The sequence below is a fragment of the Urocitellus parryii genome, chromosome 6, assembly GCF_045843805.1.
Source record: "Urocitellus parryii isolate mUroPar1 chromosome 6, mUroPar1.hap1, whole genome shotgun sequence".
Classification (NCBI taxonomy): domain Eukaryota; kingdom Metazoa; phylum Chordata; class Mammalia; order Rodentia; family Sciuridae; genus Urocitellus; species Urocitellus parryii.
Window position 1 is genome coordinate 106,758,171 of NC_135536.1, and position 16,491 is coordinate 106,774,661.

The window sequence follows — 16,491 nt, forward strand, 5'->3', positions numbered from 1 at the left end:
CACACTCTGTGGGAGATGAGAGAAACCACAGAAGGCATGGCCTCAATACAAATGAAGCACTAGGCCTATGCCACAGATCACTGGTGTGCCCAAGGGGCTCAGAAGCCTCAGGAAAAAGCTTTTCCTGACTAGTGTATTTTAAAGGCCTCTGTAACTATCAATCTACCTTCTCACTATTATAGGACTGCTTGAATATTTAACACAAACCCACAAAGTTTCACAACTGTAATGCATCAAATGTTTTATTTCTCTCAGTAGTTCATGGACAAGTAATTGACTGAAATGCGTTTTTTAAAAATGCAATATATATTACTAATGGATTACTTCTGTCCCAGATTAAATCAAACAAAACTGTTACAAATACTTGAAAGTTTAAGACAACTCAGATAATGAGTTTATAGGTTTCTATAAATTTCCTTAATTTAATGTGCTATACCTGTGTTTTGAAAATAAACCATCAGTGCAATATAATTTCTTCAATATTTAGGACACTGTTAACAGTGGTGAGTCATATGAAAAATCTAATTAAATATCCCAAATTCCTGATTAGGTCAGTTTTAAAGACACAAAATACCAGAAATATTTACTATAGAATTGTTTATAATGCTCTTTTTAATAAACTACAATCAACTACTAACACAGAAATTATGTTTAAAACTAGAAGTTTTATATATGATACTTTTATTCACCAAAATAAAAAAGAATGTTGTTGAAAAGGCAATGTCTACCAAAAATCAAACACTCTGGGCATTAAACAATGCATTCTCTTCTGAGATTTAACATTACATATCACTAGGAAAATTTTTAAAAAATTTATAGCCAGGTCTTAAAAAACATGAATAACACTAATAATTCACACATCACAAAAACAGCCAACCAAATGAATCCACATCTTGAATTCATCACTGACTCAGTGATTTGAAATAAATGCTAAATTCAATACTATGAGCACATCTAAAGGTTCAGCCAAGGAAATTAAATACTTCTTGAGTATTTTGTTAAAGTTTTAATAAGCAGAACATCTCTGATCAGCATAGAGATATACAAAAGGCAAAAATTACACTGAATTGATTCTCATCATCTTGCTCCTCAAAGAACACATGGAACATTTTCTAATGTTGTTATACATTTATACCTTATTTTACTTATATAAAGCAACTGAAGATTTTTCATTCTTCCTACTAAGTATTTAAAATACATTACAGGTATGTATTATAACAAAATATTAATTTATGATGCCCTTAAAAGTCTCTCAACTTTTAATTACTATTTCTAGAAATACAAAAATATTGTATTTTACATATCTGAGTCCTGAAAAACTTAAAGTGCAATGTTATCAGCAAATTTTAATTGTACCATATGAGCTCATCTTGAAAGAGCCTATAAATATCTTTCAAAATTTTATGACTACTACATCACAGACAGCCAAGTAGAGCTATTTAAAGGTTTGATTGACAATATCTCTTCTATTATAATGCAAGGAAGAAAAACAAGCACCAAAGTAAAAGTTATCTCATTAGGAGAAAAAACAATGTTTTCATGGGGTGGGTTTGGGGTGGGGGAAACATGTCATTTCTCCATTTAGTGGGTTTTTTCCATCAATTACCTGGTTTACCAAAAAATGTTATCTCAGTTCAATTAATGAACAAATTACTTTTAGGCAAAATGTCAAAGTGTCCAACATTTTGTGGCTAAAACCATTCAAAGAACACTAATCATTCTAAACTCTTTCTCATTCTTTAGTTTAAAAAATTAATTAAAAATAAGTCTATTGCCATTTGCTTCACAATTTTAATATTAATGAAAATTTCATTCTGAATCTCAAGTGGCATTTCTGCAAAGATCTCACTCACTTAAGCAGTAGTGTACAATGGGTTGCTAACACAGGCATGGTTATAAAATTAAGAGTCAAAACTATAGGGGGAGAAAAAAAAAACCCAACACTAGCTATTCTATTACATAAAACTAAAAAGTTGCTTGCAAACTTCTCTCTACCATGGTAAATATGAGTGATTTTTCCCCCACCAGCAGTCCTCTGGGATCTATAATTATGATGGTGTTTGAGGCCTGAGAAGTTTCTGTGATGACTGCTTCATCAGCTTTTGTTGGTGTCTCAATGACTGTGCATCCTCAATGGCATTAAATGCTCTCTGTAAAATAAAATGTGTATTATGAACTGTGAAAACAAGTTCAGGTTCATCTGGTAGAAGAGGAAGGTACAGAAGAGATGGAACTCTCCCCACAGATCCAGTAGCTGAGAACAGAGCTTCTGTTCCATGTATCAATGCAAGCACTAACCTTCTGCCCTAGTAAGTCCACAGTTTATTATTTTTAAGTCTATACATTCATCCAATTTATAACTACAAGATTTGGGGGGATAAATAACAGGTGTTAGTTATAAAATAGGCTTTAAAAAAATCTTTCAGCTCAAAACCTAAGGGGTATTCTTTAAATAAACAGTTTACCTTTGCTGTGGTGATGTCCTTCAGGTAAATTTTCCGAAGACAGCCTAGATTGGCACTATCTCTTTTGTGGAACAGACCCTGCTCCTATTTCAAAAGAAACAATGGAAGAAAAGAAGAAAAAGAAAGCAAAACCTTTAATTGGATACTTGAATGTCATCTCTACTTTATAACCAGTAGACTATCAGAACATACATATTCAAGAAAGATATAAAATAAATCATCTTGGTATAATGAGAGTGATTTCATATGAGTTGTTGGAATTTATGAAATTGGATGTGTATACATCTATCTATAAAATAATGGCTTTCTGCAGGCAATAATAAATAGCCTACAGAAACACCACTTGATAACTAATCACATCTGACAAATCAAAAAGCCCTTCCTTCATTTCCTTGGCTGACAGATAAAATTCTTATATAATGTAAAATATATTGAATCAATTCTCACCACTGATATGAAAGCAGAGTGATAACTGAGAAAACTGTAAAATATATGCAGAGTGACACAGTCTGCCCTAGCATGAAAACTGTTTCAATACACCAAGGTACTCTTTAAATTCTAGTACTGCTGAAAAAACAAATGGGTAGGGGGACATGGTAGTTCCTCTTACCTGTAAATTTCCATAAAAAGCAAAGTAAACACAAACTAAAGGAAAACAACTCAAAGTGGAGACTTAGGCACTAGAACAGAGACCCTGCACCTAATAGAAGGAAAAATAGGCTCAAATCTTCACCACATTGGCCTAGGATCTGATTTCCTTAACAAGACTCCTAAAGTGCAAGAAGTAAAATCAAGAATCAATAAATGGGATGGATTCAAATTAAAAAGCTTCTTCTCAGCAAAGTAAACAATAACACCGAGGAGAGAGCCTACAGGTTGGTAGAAAATCTTTACCACATGCACTTCTGATAAAGCATTAATCTCTAGGATATATAAAAGAACTCAAAAAACCTTAATAACAAAACCACAAATAGCGCAATCAATAAATGGGCTAAGGAGCTGAACAGACGTTTCACAAAGAAGAAATACAATCGATCAACAAATATATGAAAAAGTGTTCAACATCTCTAGCAATTAGAGAAATGCAAATCAAAACTACTCTAAGATTTCATCTCACCCCAGTCAGAATGGCAATCATCAAGAATACAAACAACAATAAATGTTGGCGAGTCTCACTCATACATTGCTGATGGGAGTGCAAACTGGTGCAACCACCATGGGAAGCAGTATGGAGATTCCTCAGAAAACTTGGAATGAAACCACCATTTGACCCAGCTATCCCACTCCTTAATTTATACCCAAAGGACCTAAAATCAGCATATTATAGTGACACAGCCACATCAATGTTTATAACAGCTCAATTCATAATAGCTAGACTATGGAACCAACCTAGGTGTCCCTCAATAGATAAATGAAAAAAGAAAATGTGGTATGTATACTCAATGGAATATTACTCAGCTTTAAAGAAGAGTGAAATTATGGCATTTGTCAGTAAATGGTTGAAGTTGAAGAATATCATGCTAAGCAAAATAAGCCACTTCCACACAACCGAAGGCCGAATGTTTTCTCTAATATGTGGATGCTAATTCACAATAAGGCGGGGGTAGAGGGACACTAGGGAAGAATAGTGTTACCTTAGATTAGATAGAGGGACGTGATGGGAGGGGAGGGAAGGAATGTGGGAATAAGAAAGATAGTAGAATGAAACAGACATTATTATTCTATGTATATATGTGACTGCATGACCAATATGATTCTGCAACATGTACACTTAGAAAAATAAGAAATTATATCCCATCTATGTATGATATATTAAAGTGCATAAATACACTCTACTATCATGTATAACTAATTAAAACAAATTTAAAAATTTTAAAAAAGGAAAACAATACTCTCATCTTACTAAAATTTTGTGATAAAAGCTTTCCAGAGCATTTCAATAATAGAGATAACATCACTATTATTTAGAAAAAAACAAAGATACTACAGAAATTACCATAATTAGAATGGAAACTATAAGTATTTTTAATAAATGTAAATACATTTATATTATATGTATGTTATAATAAACATGTTTCAAAGTTAAGTGAGTCTGAGAATTAAGTAAAAGATGAGGTATCATTTTTGCAAATTACTAGGTGATTAAATAAAGTTTTTAGAAAATGATGTGGAGATGAGACAAAAAAAAATTGCTTAAATTGTATTAGCATTCTGTAAATTCCAAATAATATAAAACATAGCTATTTCTGACATATTATTTATTTTCACCCAGCACCTTGTAATCTTCTAAAAGAAGGATATTTTTCAAGAAATGCCTGATATTATAGCAAAATGGGTATTCATATGAAGTAAAAACAACAAAAACACCTCAGTTTCACTATTGCTTAAATCTACCAAAAAATAAAGTATCTGTACATCAGCATCCTAACTTTTTTGTCAAACTGATATTTCACTCTATGCAATCAAGGATTGTCAGAAAATACAACTACACAAATAAATGGGTTGTAACTTTCTTTATATTTCAGCATAAAATAATAGCAATAATGTTCCTTTTAATGTGTTGTGTAGTTAACTGAAAAACAGAGTCAGAAAGCGCTGGTTTCCACTCATAATAAATGCCTGGCTCTAGGGGTGTAAGTTGTGTTTTCTTACCTTAACTGAAATTTTCAGCAGATTTTCATCAATACTAGGAGGAAGTACAAAATCTTCAAAAGGACACTGCCAGTCTATGGACATATGGCCAAGGATTTCAACTTCTTTTATATATAGTACTCGCCTATTTTGCAAAAAAACAAAAAACAAAAACACACAGGTAGTGATAAAGACAGCTAATTATTCTCTCTACTAGTTCAATCTGTACATAGTACATGCAGTGTTCACTCAGTAAACAATGAAAACTGGCACTGAAAAGAGTATGCTTCCCATTAAAAGTCTCGATATCTGTCAAATGAAGAGAAATATGACACCTGTCATCTAACAAAGTAGACTCTCAAAAATTCCCGTTCTGCTAATCTTGCAGAATTCAGAAAAGTAAAACATTCTCTAATTGACCAAAAAACTGATAGTGAAATCATCTTTGAAACACATAAGGGACAGGCTGTACTCTCATCTGGGAAGCTTTAATGGCAGAAGTCCCTGAAAATGTTTTACTTGGGGAAATTTTTAATTGTTCTTTACTGTCAGTCATTTATGCCTTCCAGTCACGAAGGAATGTGCAGGAAATGTCACAAACCTCAAATGTCAGCAAAGATTCACTTGAAGCCTACTAATAAATATCAGACTTGAACACTTTAACTTTAATGCACTGCATCACAGAGGGAGTATCTTATTTTACTCAATAGTAATAGAAAAAAAAATAACAGAAACCTTAAAGGGCATCCACACTGATTTCCCAGTCTGTGATTCACATTAGTTACCAATACAACCATACTTGATTTTAAGTTTCTATTACAGAAAACAAAACTTCAGTAAAGTAATTGAATTGCTAATTCAACAAATATCTAGGGTGTAAGAGAAACCAGAAAGATAAGGTTTCTCTTTGAGAGGTACTCAAAGGCTAGAAGGGGAAATAATCATGTCAATAAAAGCCCCTATACAGCAAGACAAGTGCTGGTGAAGCAAGTGACATGCAAAGAGGTTCTCTACTTGAGAAAGGGGAAAGAGAGTCCAAAGGGAAGTGCACGCTGACAAATATAGGGATACAAAGAAGGGAAGACTTCTTTAAGGAATGTGGGGGTCTACAGCTGGAGTATCAGACAAAATACAATGATGAGACACTCCGGATGGGAAGTTTCTTAAGAGTCCAACCAGGAGGCAATGAGAGCCTCAAGTAGGGCAATGGCTGTTAAGAAGGAGGTGTTTGGAAGGTAGGATTAAATGAACCTGGTGACCACTGGAGTGCAGGAAACTAACTGCAACAGGCCTTTGGAACTGCATTTCTCAACTGAGAAGCCTTTAAAACATTGGGCTTGTTTGGGACTGTGTTATGCCCTGAAAGAGGCTCACGGACAATAGCCCCCAGCCTACCAAGTGCTATAATGCCAGGACACCAAGCTGCTCAAATAACTTTCAACAATCCCATTTGTTTCCAAATATCTCTAGAAAGTAGATCCCACTCCCCCTACCCTAGGCCCCAGTTGAGATCAGATGATAGAGCTAAGAGTTAAAGCTGGCTGTTACAAATCCTTGTGCCCAATGTAACTCACTATTCTGTATATCTTTAAACTCTTCTTTTGACCACCAATATTATTGCTCTCCTACCACCATAAGTCTCCTTCACTCTCTTAATCCTGTTTCATGTTAATCAAAGTTTATTAAATCTCAGTCATTTTCTACCCTTACAAGGGGACTCCAAGATCTTGACTCCAGATTTTTAACCAAATTCCTATTGTTTTGTCTACCTTTGTTTCCTTATCTACTGAGGCATCTCCACTTTGATGTCTCAAAGTTGTCAAAACCCAGTTAAGTTAAAAAAACAAAAACAAGACACACACCATTTTTTCCCTCAAATTACTAAATATAGCACCACCAATCCTTCTGGTGTTCAAACCCAAAGCCAAAGAGTCCTTTTCTATCCCTTTTTCTTTCATTTTCAGTCACCAAGGCCCATCTATTAAGCCTTCTCCTATTCAATTCTTATTCTTTTAATTTAGGCTCTCATCACTTCCTACCAAGATAGCTATCACAGTCTCTGTGGCAGATAAAATTCTAAGATGGTCTCTAAGATTCCCTATCCCTTCATGTATAGTTCTGAATAATCTCAGGACCATGAATATCACAGATTTCCTCCCATGATATAGCTTTGGTTATTAAGGCACAGATAACTAAGTAAAAATAATTCATGCAGCGGGTCCGACTTAATCACATGGACTCTTTAAATATAGAACAGAGATTAAGAAGTCAAATTCAAAGTGCCCTTTTTGGCTTGATGGAGGGAGACACACAGCAAGGAATGAGGTGGCTTTTAAGAGCTCAGTACAGCCCCCTGGCTGACAGAGTTCAACTGAATTCTACCAACATTAAATGAGCTTGGCACATTGGAATATTTGTTGTGCAGCAACAAAAACTACAAGACACTGATTTCCTATCTACACAGACTCTTCCAATCTAGCATCTAGAGATGCCAGAGATTTTTAAACTACAAACCTTATCATATTACTTATTGTTTATAAGCCTTCAGTGGGAAAGAAAATAAAAAGCAAATTTTCATTTGTGTGCTATGTTCAAAAACTTGTGTGAGAAGTTGCCAGTAATACCACACAATAAAATAAAAGGCTATATCTTAAAAGAAAAAAAAAAAAAAGAACTAGTCATTCTCCGTCACATTAATAATAACACCTAAACCTTAAGATAACAGAAGCAACCACAAATGACTCTAGCCTCATACCCCAATACTTTTCTTGCTAACACTGGACCATCAGGCCATTGCCCTGATTTGACTCTTCCAAGTACCATTCCACTTTATATCTTTGCTTTGCCTCTTGTTACCAAGTGGCAGCGACACATACTATAAGACTCAGCTCCAGGACTTCCTCCTACAGAAAGTTACTACTCTTTCCCTTGGCACTTTGGTCCCCACATCAATGTAATCAGAACTTTTCCTATGTCTTCAGAATCTCTGTACATCACTTTTTCCTAGCACCTATCACACACAGTAATGTCACTGATGGTTTGTAGGTGCCCCTTCAGATAGGGAAGGGGCATCTCTGTATCTCTCTACTAACAGTTAAAAAATAAGTCAGCCCAAGGATCAATTTCCTAATAAAGATTACCAAAATAAACAATGGGGGAGTTAAGATCAATTAGCGGAACTACAACCTAATAAATTTAGGTTATGAAACGTGTGCTTTGTTTCTAAAACTACTAAGTAAAAGAACCTTGAAATAAATTTTGAAAGAAAACTCAATATATATTGGGAAATAATACATCGGGCAGAAAAAGCTAATCAATAATTTTTGCAAAAAAATCTAACCCCCAAAATATCCTTTATCCAGACTGGCAATAAGCAATAAAAATAAGCTATTTTTGCCAGTCTGGATAAAGGATATTTTGGTAACAATAATTTGCAAAGTAAATTCTAAATTCAGTGGGAAAAAATAAACCATTGAAAAATTAGAAGTAATTCACAAAATAGAAAATATAACTGGTTGATATACTAAAACATTCATATTCATCAATAATTAAAAATTGGTAATAAAAACAAATTATTTTCCACCATTACTAGCATCACTTAAGAAAGGACACAGCTGCACACAAAGCTAACAGAAACTTTCTGAAAAATGACTTGGCAATATATAAAAAGGCCTCAAAAACCTCACAACTTTTAAGCCAGCAATCTCACTTTTAAGAATTTATTCCAAGGAAATAACAAGAAAACGATTTTGCTGCAAAGATATAATACACTATTGATAAAAGGGAAACTGAACAACAAATAGTAAGGGAATACTTGAATAAACTATGGTACTTCCATAAATACAATACTACCTAGTCATTAAAAGTCAGGTTGTCAATAAAATTTAATGGTTTGAGAAAATGATTATACTAATATCAATATATAAAAACCTAGATTACCAAAATGGACATAATTCATTTTTTGCACATAATTTTTAAAAAATACATGTACTACAACAATCTGATAAGTCAGCTAATAGTGGTCACTCTGGATGGTAAAACTGTTGGTAAAGAATATTTTGTGGGTTAAATTTATTGTACATACCAGGACATTCTAAAAATAAAAGAGATGGCTCTTAATAATTATATTGGGACAAAAGATGTAAACAAGAATGTCTACTTAACTTTAATTATTTTCATCTTTTAAATTATCTGTATTGGGGGTAGGAAACTATGGCTGTGGAGCCCAATCTAGCTCAAAGCCTATTTCAATAAAATTTTACTGGAGTGTAGCCATGACCATTTTTTAATACACTGGTGGTCATGGCTATCTTTACCATCACAAGGGCAGAGTGATTCAAAAAGCTGAGAAAGAAAGCACAGTCCTTGAACTTATATCTCGCCCTTTAAAGAAAGTTTATTGATTTTGTTCTGTATTATCTATAAATGGATAAATATAACTAGCAATTTAAAAAAGCTATTTTAAAGAATGCTGTATTTGGAAGAAATGAGATAGATTTTTTTTTTTTTGTAATCATAGGGTCAAAGAGATCAACATAATGATAACTATCTCAAAGAAATCCATGTTAGAATGTTCTAAAACTAGCAGGGGCAACTATGTCACTATAGTGGTCAGGAATACTGTTTTACTAACAGCCTCATAAAAAGTTCCCTAAGAGGGGCTGGGATTGTGGCTCAGTGGTAGAGCACTTGCCTAGCATGTGTGAGGCACCAGGTTCAATTCTCAGTACCACATATAAATAAATAAAAAATAAAGGTATATCGACAACTAATAAATATTTTTTTAAAAGTTCCCTTAAGAGACTACATAAAATTACTATTATTCTTCAAGTTTCTTGATGCAAAAAACAGGTACATAATGTATACAGTAATATTTCCACAGAATTCCTTACATCAAACAAATACTAAAAGTAATAATTATCACACACACACACACACAAAAAAAAAAAAAACTGGATCCCCTTATCTAACATTAATTTACATAACAGGTATAATAATTTTAAAATTAACATACTGCCACTGTCAGCTAAACACAATATGCAGCAAAATAAACATTGTTTTTGTTTTAATCTAATGGAAACAATAACATCTCGGGCATACCAATGAGTGATTACTTGTTGAATTTGTAAAAGCTGTTTTTTAGATGAATTATTTTGTGTTAATTTTTAATAGATGTAAAGACTGGATAACATTCTCTTACATGACTGGTTAAACATCTCTTTAAACAGACTTGTTTATCTCCAAGTCCTTATATTCCTTCCCATCCAGATGTATTTAAATGCAATTCTGAGGAATCGAAGGCAGGGTCTTGTCTATCTTAAGTACTTTGCCTTAATCACTTAGAAAGTTCTGAAAAATTATTACTCCATAATAGTCATTTTGCGATAAATTTATTTCTAGGGTAAATTCCAAGAAAATAAGCAGACAGTTTAATACAAATCCTTTTCTTTCTTTCTTTCTTTCTTTCTTTTTTTTTTTTGAAAAAGTATCTAGCACTTAAAAAAATGCTTAGGAGAGTGTGGGACAAATACACAGAAATAATGTCATCCCTTTAAAGAGATATAGTAATCACCTCAAATAAAACCCAGTAAGAATAAGTCACTCATGTTTTCACCTCTATAACTAGAATTGTAACTCATTTACAATGGTGCCACTACTGCTGGTGTAAAGCCCACTGCAGACTACAATCTCAGGAGTCCTCTCATCTGGATTACTTCGTAAACCACGCTAAGTCTCAGTTTCATCATCTCCAACATGAGGGCATTGGAACAGATGATCTTAAAGGACCTATTTAGATCTGTATTTTTGTGATTCTATGGCAATTAATATTTTTCCACTGCAGTACAGTCCTTTAAATCCTCAGCCATTTCAGCCTTAAAAATTCCTATGATCTATACAACTAAGATGTACTTGAAAAATGTTGCCTAAAATAATACCTATTTGTAACCATCAGTACTGTTCTCTTGCTTCCAGGAATAACACAGTGGTATCGGTAAGTCTCTCCTTCCAACTTTTTGATATGATTCTGAAAAGGAAACAAGAGTTAAGATTTGGGAAGTTTATATATTCAAGTAATATTTGTGTAATAGCTAATTATAATAAGAACGTTGGAAAAATTTTATTAGGAACAAAAGCACAGTTCTACATATTGGCACACAAAGCTAGAAAAATACCCATAGTGTGTTTATAAGTTAACTTCCATTGCTGCCCTTAAAGAAAAGATATGTATTAAGTGCTTACCAAATGATCATCTGGTATTTTATTCTGTGGTGACACAGAAATTTTAAAGTATCTATCAGAAATAATCACACATTTTAGGTAAGAAACATAAACATATGCTAATACAAACTGCTGATTTAGCATTACTGAAGTTCACAGCAAGGACTTTCAGGTGGATCTATGAACTGTCTAGCATAGAATATAAAATTTTTAAAATGTGGTGCTGAAACAATTTTCAGAGGACAGATCATGTGTCTCATCAGAATTTTTTGATGGGGGTCTAAAATCCCTCTCCAAAGTTAAGACCCAACCAATGATTTACAGAGGTAGATGTTATACCAATGATAAAATTCCAAAAGAACTGATGTTCAATGTTTTTAAATACTTGGTTGTATAGATTAAACATGCATTGAAAAACAGATTTATATGTAAAATCATATTTCTTACAAAAAGAAAATATAATGATGATATTAACATGAACATGGAGAATTTCTAAGATTTCAAAATAGTTGGCATAACTTATTTCTGAAGATGAATATGAGCATGAATAATATAATTCAAATACAATCATAGCACATTAAAATATTTATTTTTCTTCTCACTATCTTAAAATTATTGAATTAGTAAATATACCTTAAAAACAATAAAATATTTTTATGATGTATGCTAATAAAATAATTACTGAATGTCTAGAATTCATGATTAAAGATCAGATGATAATATATAATACAGAACATAAACAACTGAATAAGACCATAATGCTTTACAACCAAGATTATTCCACTAATATTATTAAAAAGGACAATATAATCAAAATCATCACAAGCAGAGAAAGCACATTTGACATTATTTTAATGCTTAAATATACATTTTTAAAAGAAGTCTGGCCCCCAGTCATTCTTTGACAATTACAAATAGCCATGAACAGGGAAGAGAAATCCCCACAAAATTGAGGTCTCATCTGTAGGATGCATCTCACAGAAGAGCAGTTTTCACGGCGATGGTCACTTGTTTCAAGCCCTCCTATGGGAATTAGCAAAAAGCTTTTGCTATTTATAAAATGCCTCAATTTCTTCAAAGAGCAAAATGGGGAAAAACATAATAATATAGTGTATTTTTTAGCATGAAAGTTAATGTTAAAATATTTAGATATGCAAGTACAAGAAAGTCTACCGTCTTTTTATCTTTTATTCATTTCCATTAGTTCTTAGACTACTGTGCTTCAAATTAAGAGTTTTTAAAGTATAATTTATCACCATTAACACACTTTAGAAAACCATCTTTTTCATACACTAAAAATCCACTACAGTCTGAGATTCAGATTAAGATATTCAGTCACTGATGACAGCAGTGATTGAATATTCACTCCCCTTCTTCCCAAAATGCTACTTGAGTAAATTAACAATACTTTCAAAAGGCCATTCTCCAGCAATTATTTCTTAAAATTAATTATAAGTAAATAACACAAAACATGAAAAAGCAAATATGTTATCATGTTTATCAGAACATTATTACTATTAGTAAAATGAAGTATACAGTGTAAGGCTACCTCAGCAGATGGCAATGCAAGGGCTTAGTGGTAGAGTACTTAAGTAATTAATGTACTAAGTACATTAGTACACTAATGACTTAGTGGTAGAGTACTTGCCTAGCATGTGTGAGGTGCTGGGTTTGATTCCTCAGCACCACAGAAAAATAAATTAAATAAAAAATTTTAAAAATAGATGGTAATACAAGAATTTTAAATGCTAGTGAAAAGAAAAAGCAATGAACACCATTTCAAATCTTGTATGATCATTAACATCTAAACCAAAATAGACATTAAATTTAAAAACTTGCCACATGATGTGCAATATAAGCATTGTATGTAATATAAACAGTAAGATCTTAGGATAGCAGACAGGCAGAAGAGCATATCCTATGACATAATGGCATATGATTTAGGAATCCTAAAAGCTGAGTATTAAAGAACAAAGCAGGACTCAGCAGAAAGAATAACTTACTTAGAATATACCTATATTACAATAAGATCTAGGATTTTATTTACTCATTTTATTATACATGGTCCCTTAAGGTCAGAGTCTTTTTTTTCTTCTGTATATCCAGCATAGCTTTAAAAAAATCAGTAAATACTTTTTCTTACCCAACTAGCCAATCACAGCAAGATGGGTAAGGGTAAAAAAGAACACATATCTCAAGTATCAAATGCCTACACTTGCTACCCATGAAAAAAGCTACTAAATCCTCTTAGCAGTAAACAATCTATTTCTTTCAGTAAATGATAATACAGTGTAAAGGGCTGCGTAATCTTTTTTTTTTTTCTTGTTAATGGGAATTTAACCCAGAGCTGCTTTACCACTGAGCCATATCCCAAGTCCATTTTATGTTTTATTTTGAGACAGGAAGGATCTCACTAAGTTGCTGAGGCTGGCCTAGAACTTGCAATCCTCCTGCCTCAGCCTTCTGAGTTGCTGGGATTTCAGGTGTGCACCACAGCGCCCAGTAGGGATGTTTAATATCTTAGCAAAACACTAATAAATACTACTATACATATGTAGCTAAAATAACAAAGTTTCTTGAAGTTTTGTGCTTACTGACATATAATTGTAAGAAGGGAAATCACAAGGAAAGGTTTAGTAACAAAGAGATAAACAAAGTAAACAATAAGAAAAAAAATCTTAAATTCCCAAAGTTCCCAAAAGTTGTCTCATTTAAATTGCAATACACCAGGAAACTAAAAAATTACTGCATTTATCCAAGAGCCTTGGGAAGGGTAAGTATTGGTGATGATCAAGAAAGCATCTTTAATCATTATTGTGCTTGATTCTCATACAAAACTGTACATGTCATGACCTGCTTGCCTCACTTCAATTACCTAGGCACAGGAAAAGCCTGTCAGCTACTCTTAATACTTACATGTTTGTTATACTTGGTCTCTTACAGAAGTCTTTCTTTCTTTCTCCATCTCTCTCTCTCTCTCTCTCTCTCTCTCTCTCTCTCTCTCTCTTTTTTTTTTGTGGCGTGCCGGGGATTTAACCCAGGGCTTTCTGCATGCTAGACAAGCACTCTACTACTGAGCTACATCCTCAGCCCCTAGGGAAGAAGTAATATTTCTTCCATATGTCCAGCACAGGCTGGTCTTTCTTTTTGCTTTAAAGTGTTTGTTTTTATATGTGAAGTATTTAATTATTTAAATAATTGTAGTTATCAAAAAATATATAATCCAATTGATAGTTTCACTATCTTCAAATTTACAACACATTAGAAATCTAAGTTTTACTTTGGTTTCAATTTTGGGGAGAGTGTGAAAGTTGTGAGATAAGATATCTTAAAAAGAAATTCAAATGTAACTTACAGAATTAACTTATGTGAGTAATGATTTTAAAATGATAATCTATAATCATTATTATTTTCTTCTCATTAGATGAATCTTCCCTAAGGATTTAAAAGCAAAAAGGTTTGGTTTTTAAAAATAAATACATATTCAAAAACCACATAATTTGCCTAATTACATATTCTACTTCTATTTATAAAAAGTAAACCAAACAATTCTGAAATAAGCATAATTGACAAGGAGATTAATTTTTTTAAAACTCTAAATGCTTAAGGCTGAAAATGTATGTAACATAATTAAAAATTATTGCTATTTATTTAGCAATAGTACTAAGGGATTATAAAAGAAAAAAACAGAGGTTGGGTTGGGGATGTGGCTCAGTGGTTGAGTGCTCACCTAGCGTGTATGAAGCCCTGGATTTGATTCTTAGCACCACAAGAACCATGGGGTAGCGGTGGAGAGGTATGGAGAAATAGAAACACTGAAAGAACATATTCTCAAAATTCATGTGCCAGCTCTCATTTGAGGATGAATTCAGTTCAGTTATTTAAAACATGTACCCCAGTCATAGTCCCATACTTGAGCAAATTTAGAGTGACTTGTGAAGCTGAGATGGGTGTAATTCCATCATCAGGACTCAAAAACATAAAAAAGTTATTTATTAGACTGGACATAACAACTATCCCCTTTTTCAACTTTACATGAAATGCACATGAACATCACCTGAAAAGGTAAGATTTTCAAAATAATAGTATAAATGTCTACTTCTGGACCCAGTAGTCTTTCTCCCATTAAATGGAGAACAGAGATTTCCTGTATTCTCTTATTTTTTATGGGGGCTCTCTTAACCCTGTATAAGTATTACCAGATATAATACCATTTTCATTTGTAGTCATTACTACAAAAAGTTGAGAAGGAGGTGAAAGCCATAAAGAAAATTTCACTAAAGTTGACTCTTAATCAAATTCACACACAATTAATACCACAGTTTGAGTTTTAAGGATGAAATCAAGTAGTAGTATAGGAAACATTTACTCCTGTATTTCCAGTTCTTGCTGTGTAGGCAGAAAAAGAAAGAAAAAAAAGTTAGAAACACACAAAAAGTTTAAACATAGTCATATATAATAAAAAGCAAAGGTTAAAAACAATTAAGAGTCATTTTAATATCAAGAGGAACATATTTATTTCTTTTGGGGGAAATCAGTCATGGGAGAATAGCAGTTTATACATGTATATATTACTTTAAATATAAAAAAGTTAAAACTAAAACAAAATATAAAAACTTTAATTTTCAAGGTTTAATGAGATTATAATCATATATACTCTTTTTCCTCTTCCTCCAGTTTTATGTACCTAAATAAACCTAGATGTACAAAGTAGCGCAAATAAATTAATTTGGTGGTAAGAAAAGAAAGAAGTGACATTCCAGTATTTACCTACAAAGCAGGAAACCAAAACTAACACCATTAACTACATGAGTTTCCACAGAAATAGATATAGCCTATGACATCTTCTGATGTCATCCTTCCTACACACACATAAAAAAGCTTTGTTCCTGTGCCAAAAAAAAGTTACCCATTATTTCCATTTAAAATGTTATGTTAAAATTAAAAACAGTCAAATTCTACTCTACAAATCATGTATAATCCTTCAAAAAAGTTCACGATTCAGGGACTTAAAGACCCACCCATGAAATTCTCACCCTTGAAATCTTTCTTTTTTTTTTTTTTAATTAAGTATCACTCATGGGTTTGGGTCGTGGCTCAGTGGCAGAGAGCTTGCCTCTCACATGTGAGGTAGTAGGTTCGATTCTCAGCACCACATGAAAATAAAACAAAATAA

General features: G+C 32.8%; 1 protein-coding gene across 2 annotated transcripts in view; it reads right to left on the reverse strand.

Moving 5' to 3' along the window:
• Window positions 1-241: 241 nt before the first annotated feature.
• Window positions 242-16,491, reverse strand: part of Vps13c (vacuolar protein sorting 13 homolog C) — a 171,100-nt gene continuing 154,850 nt past the window's right edge. Inside the window, exons 80-83 of one of the 2 annotated variants that reach the window (XM_026384841.2) lie at window positions 11,033-11,121; window positions 5,118-5,241; window positions 2,466-2,549; window positions 242-2,150 (exon numbers count right to left, since the gene is read on the reverse strand). In XM_026384841.2, the coding sequence (XP_026240626.2) occupies window positions 2,049-2,150; window positions 2,466-2,549; window positions 5,118-5,241; window positions 11,033-11,121 (399 nt within the window). In that variant the 3' untranslated portion in view covers window positions 242-2,048. Of the gene's footprint in view, window positions 2,151-2,465; window positions 2,550-5,117; window positions 5,242-11,032; window positions 11,122-14,816; window positions 15,705-16,491 lie in introns of those variants that run through there. The other variant, XM_026384843.2, reaches the window with a different exon arrangement.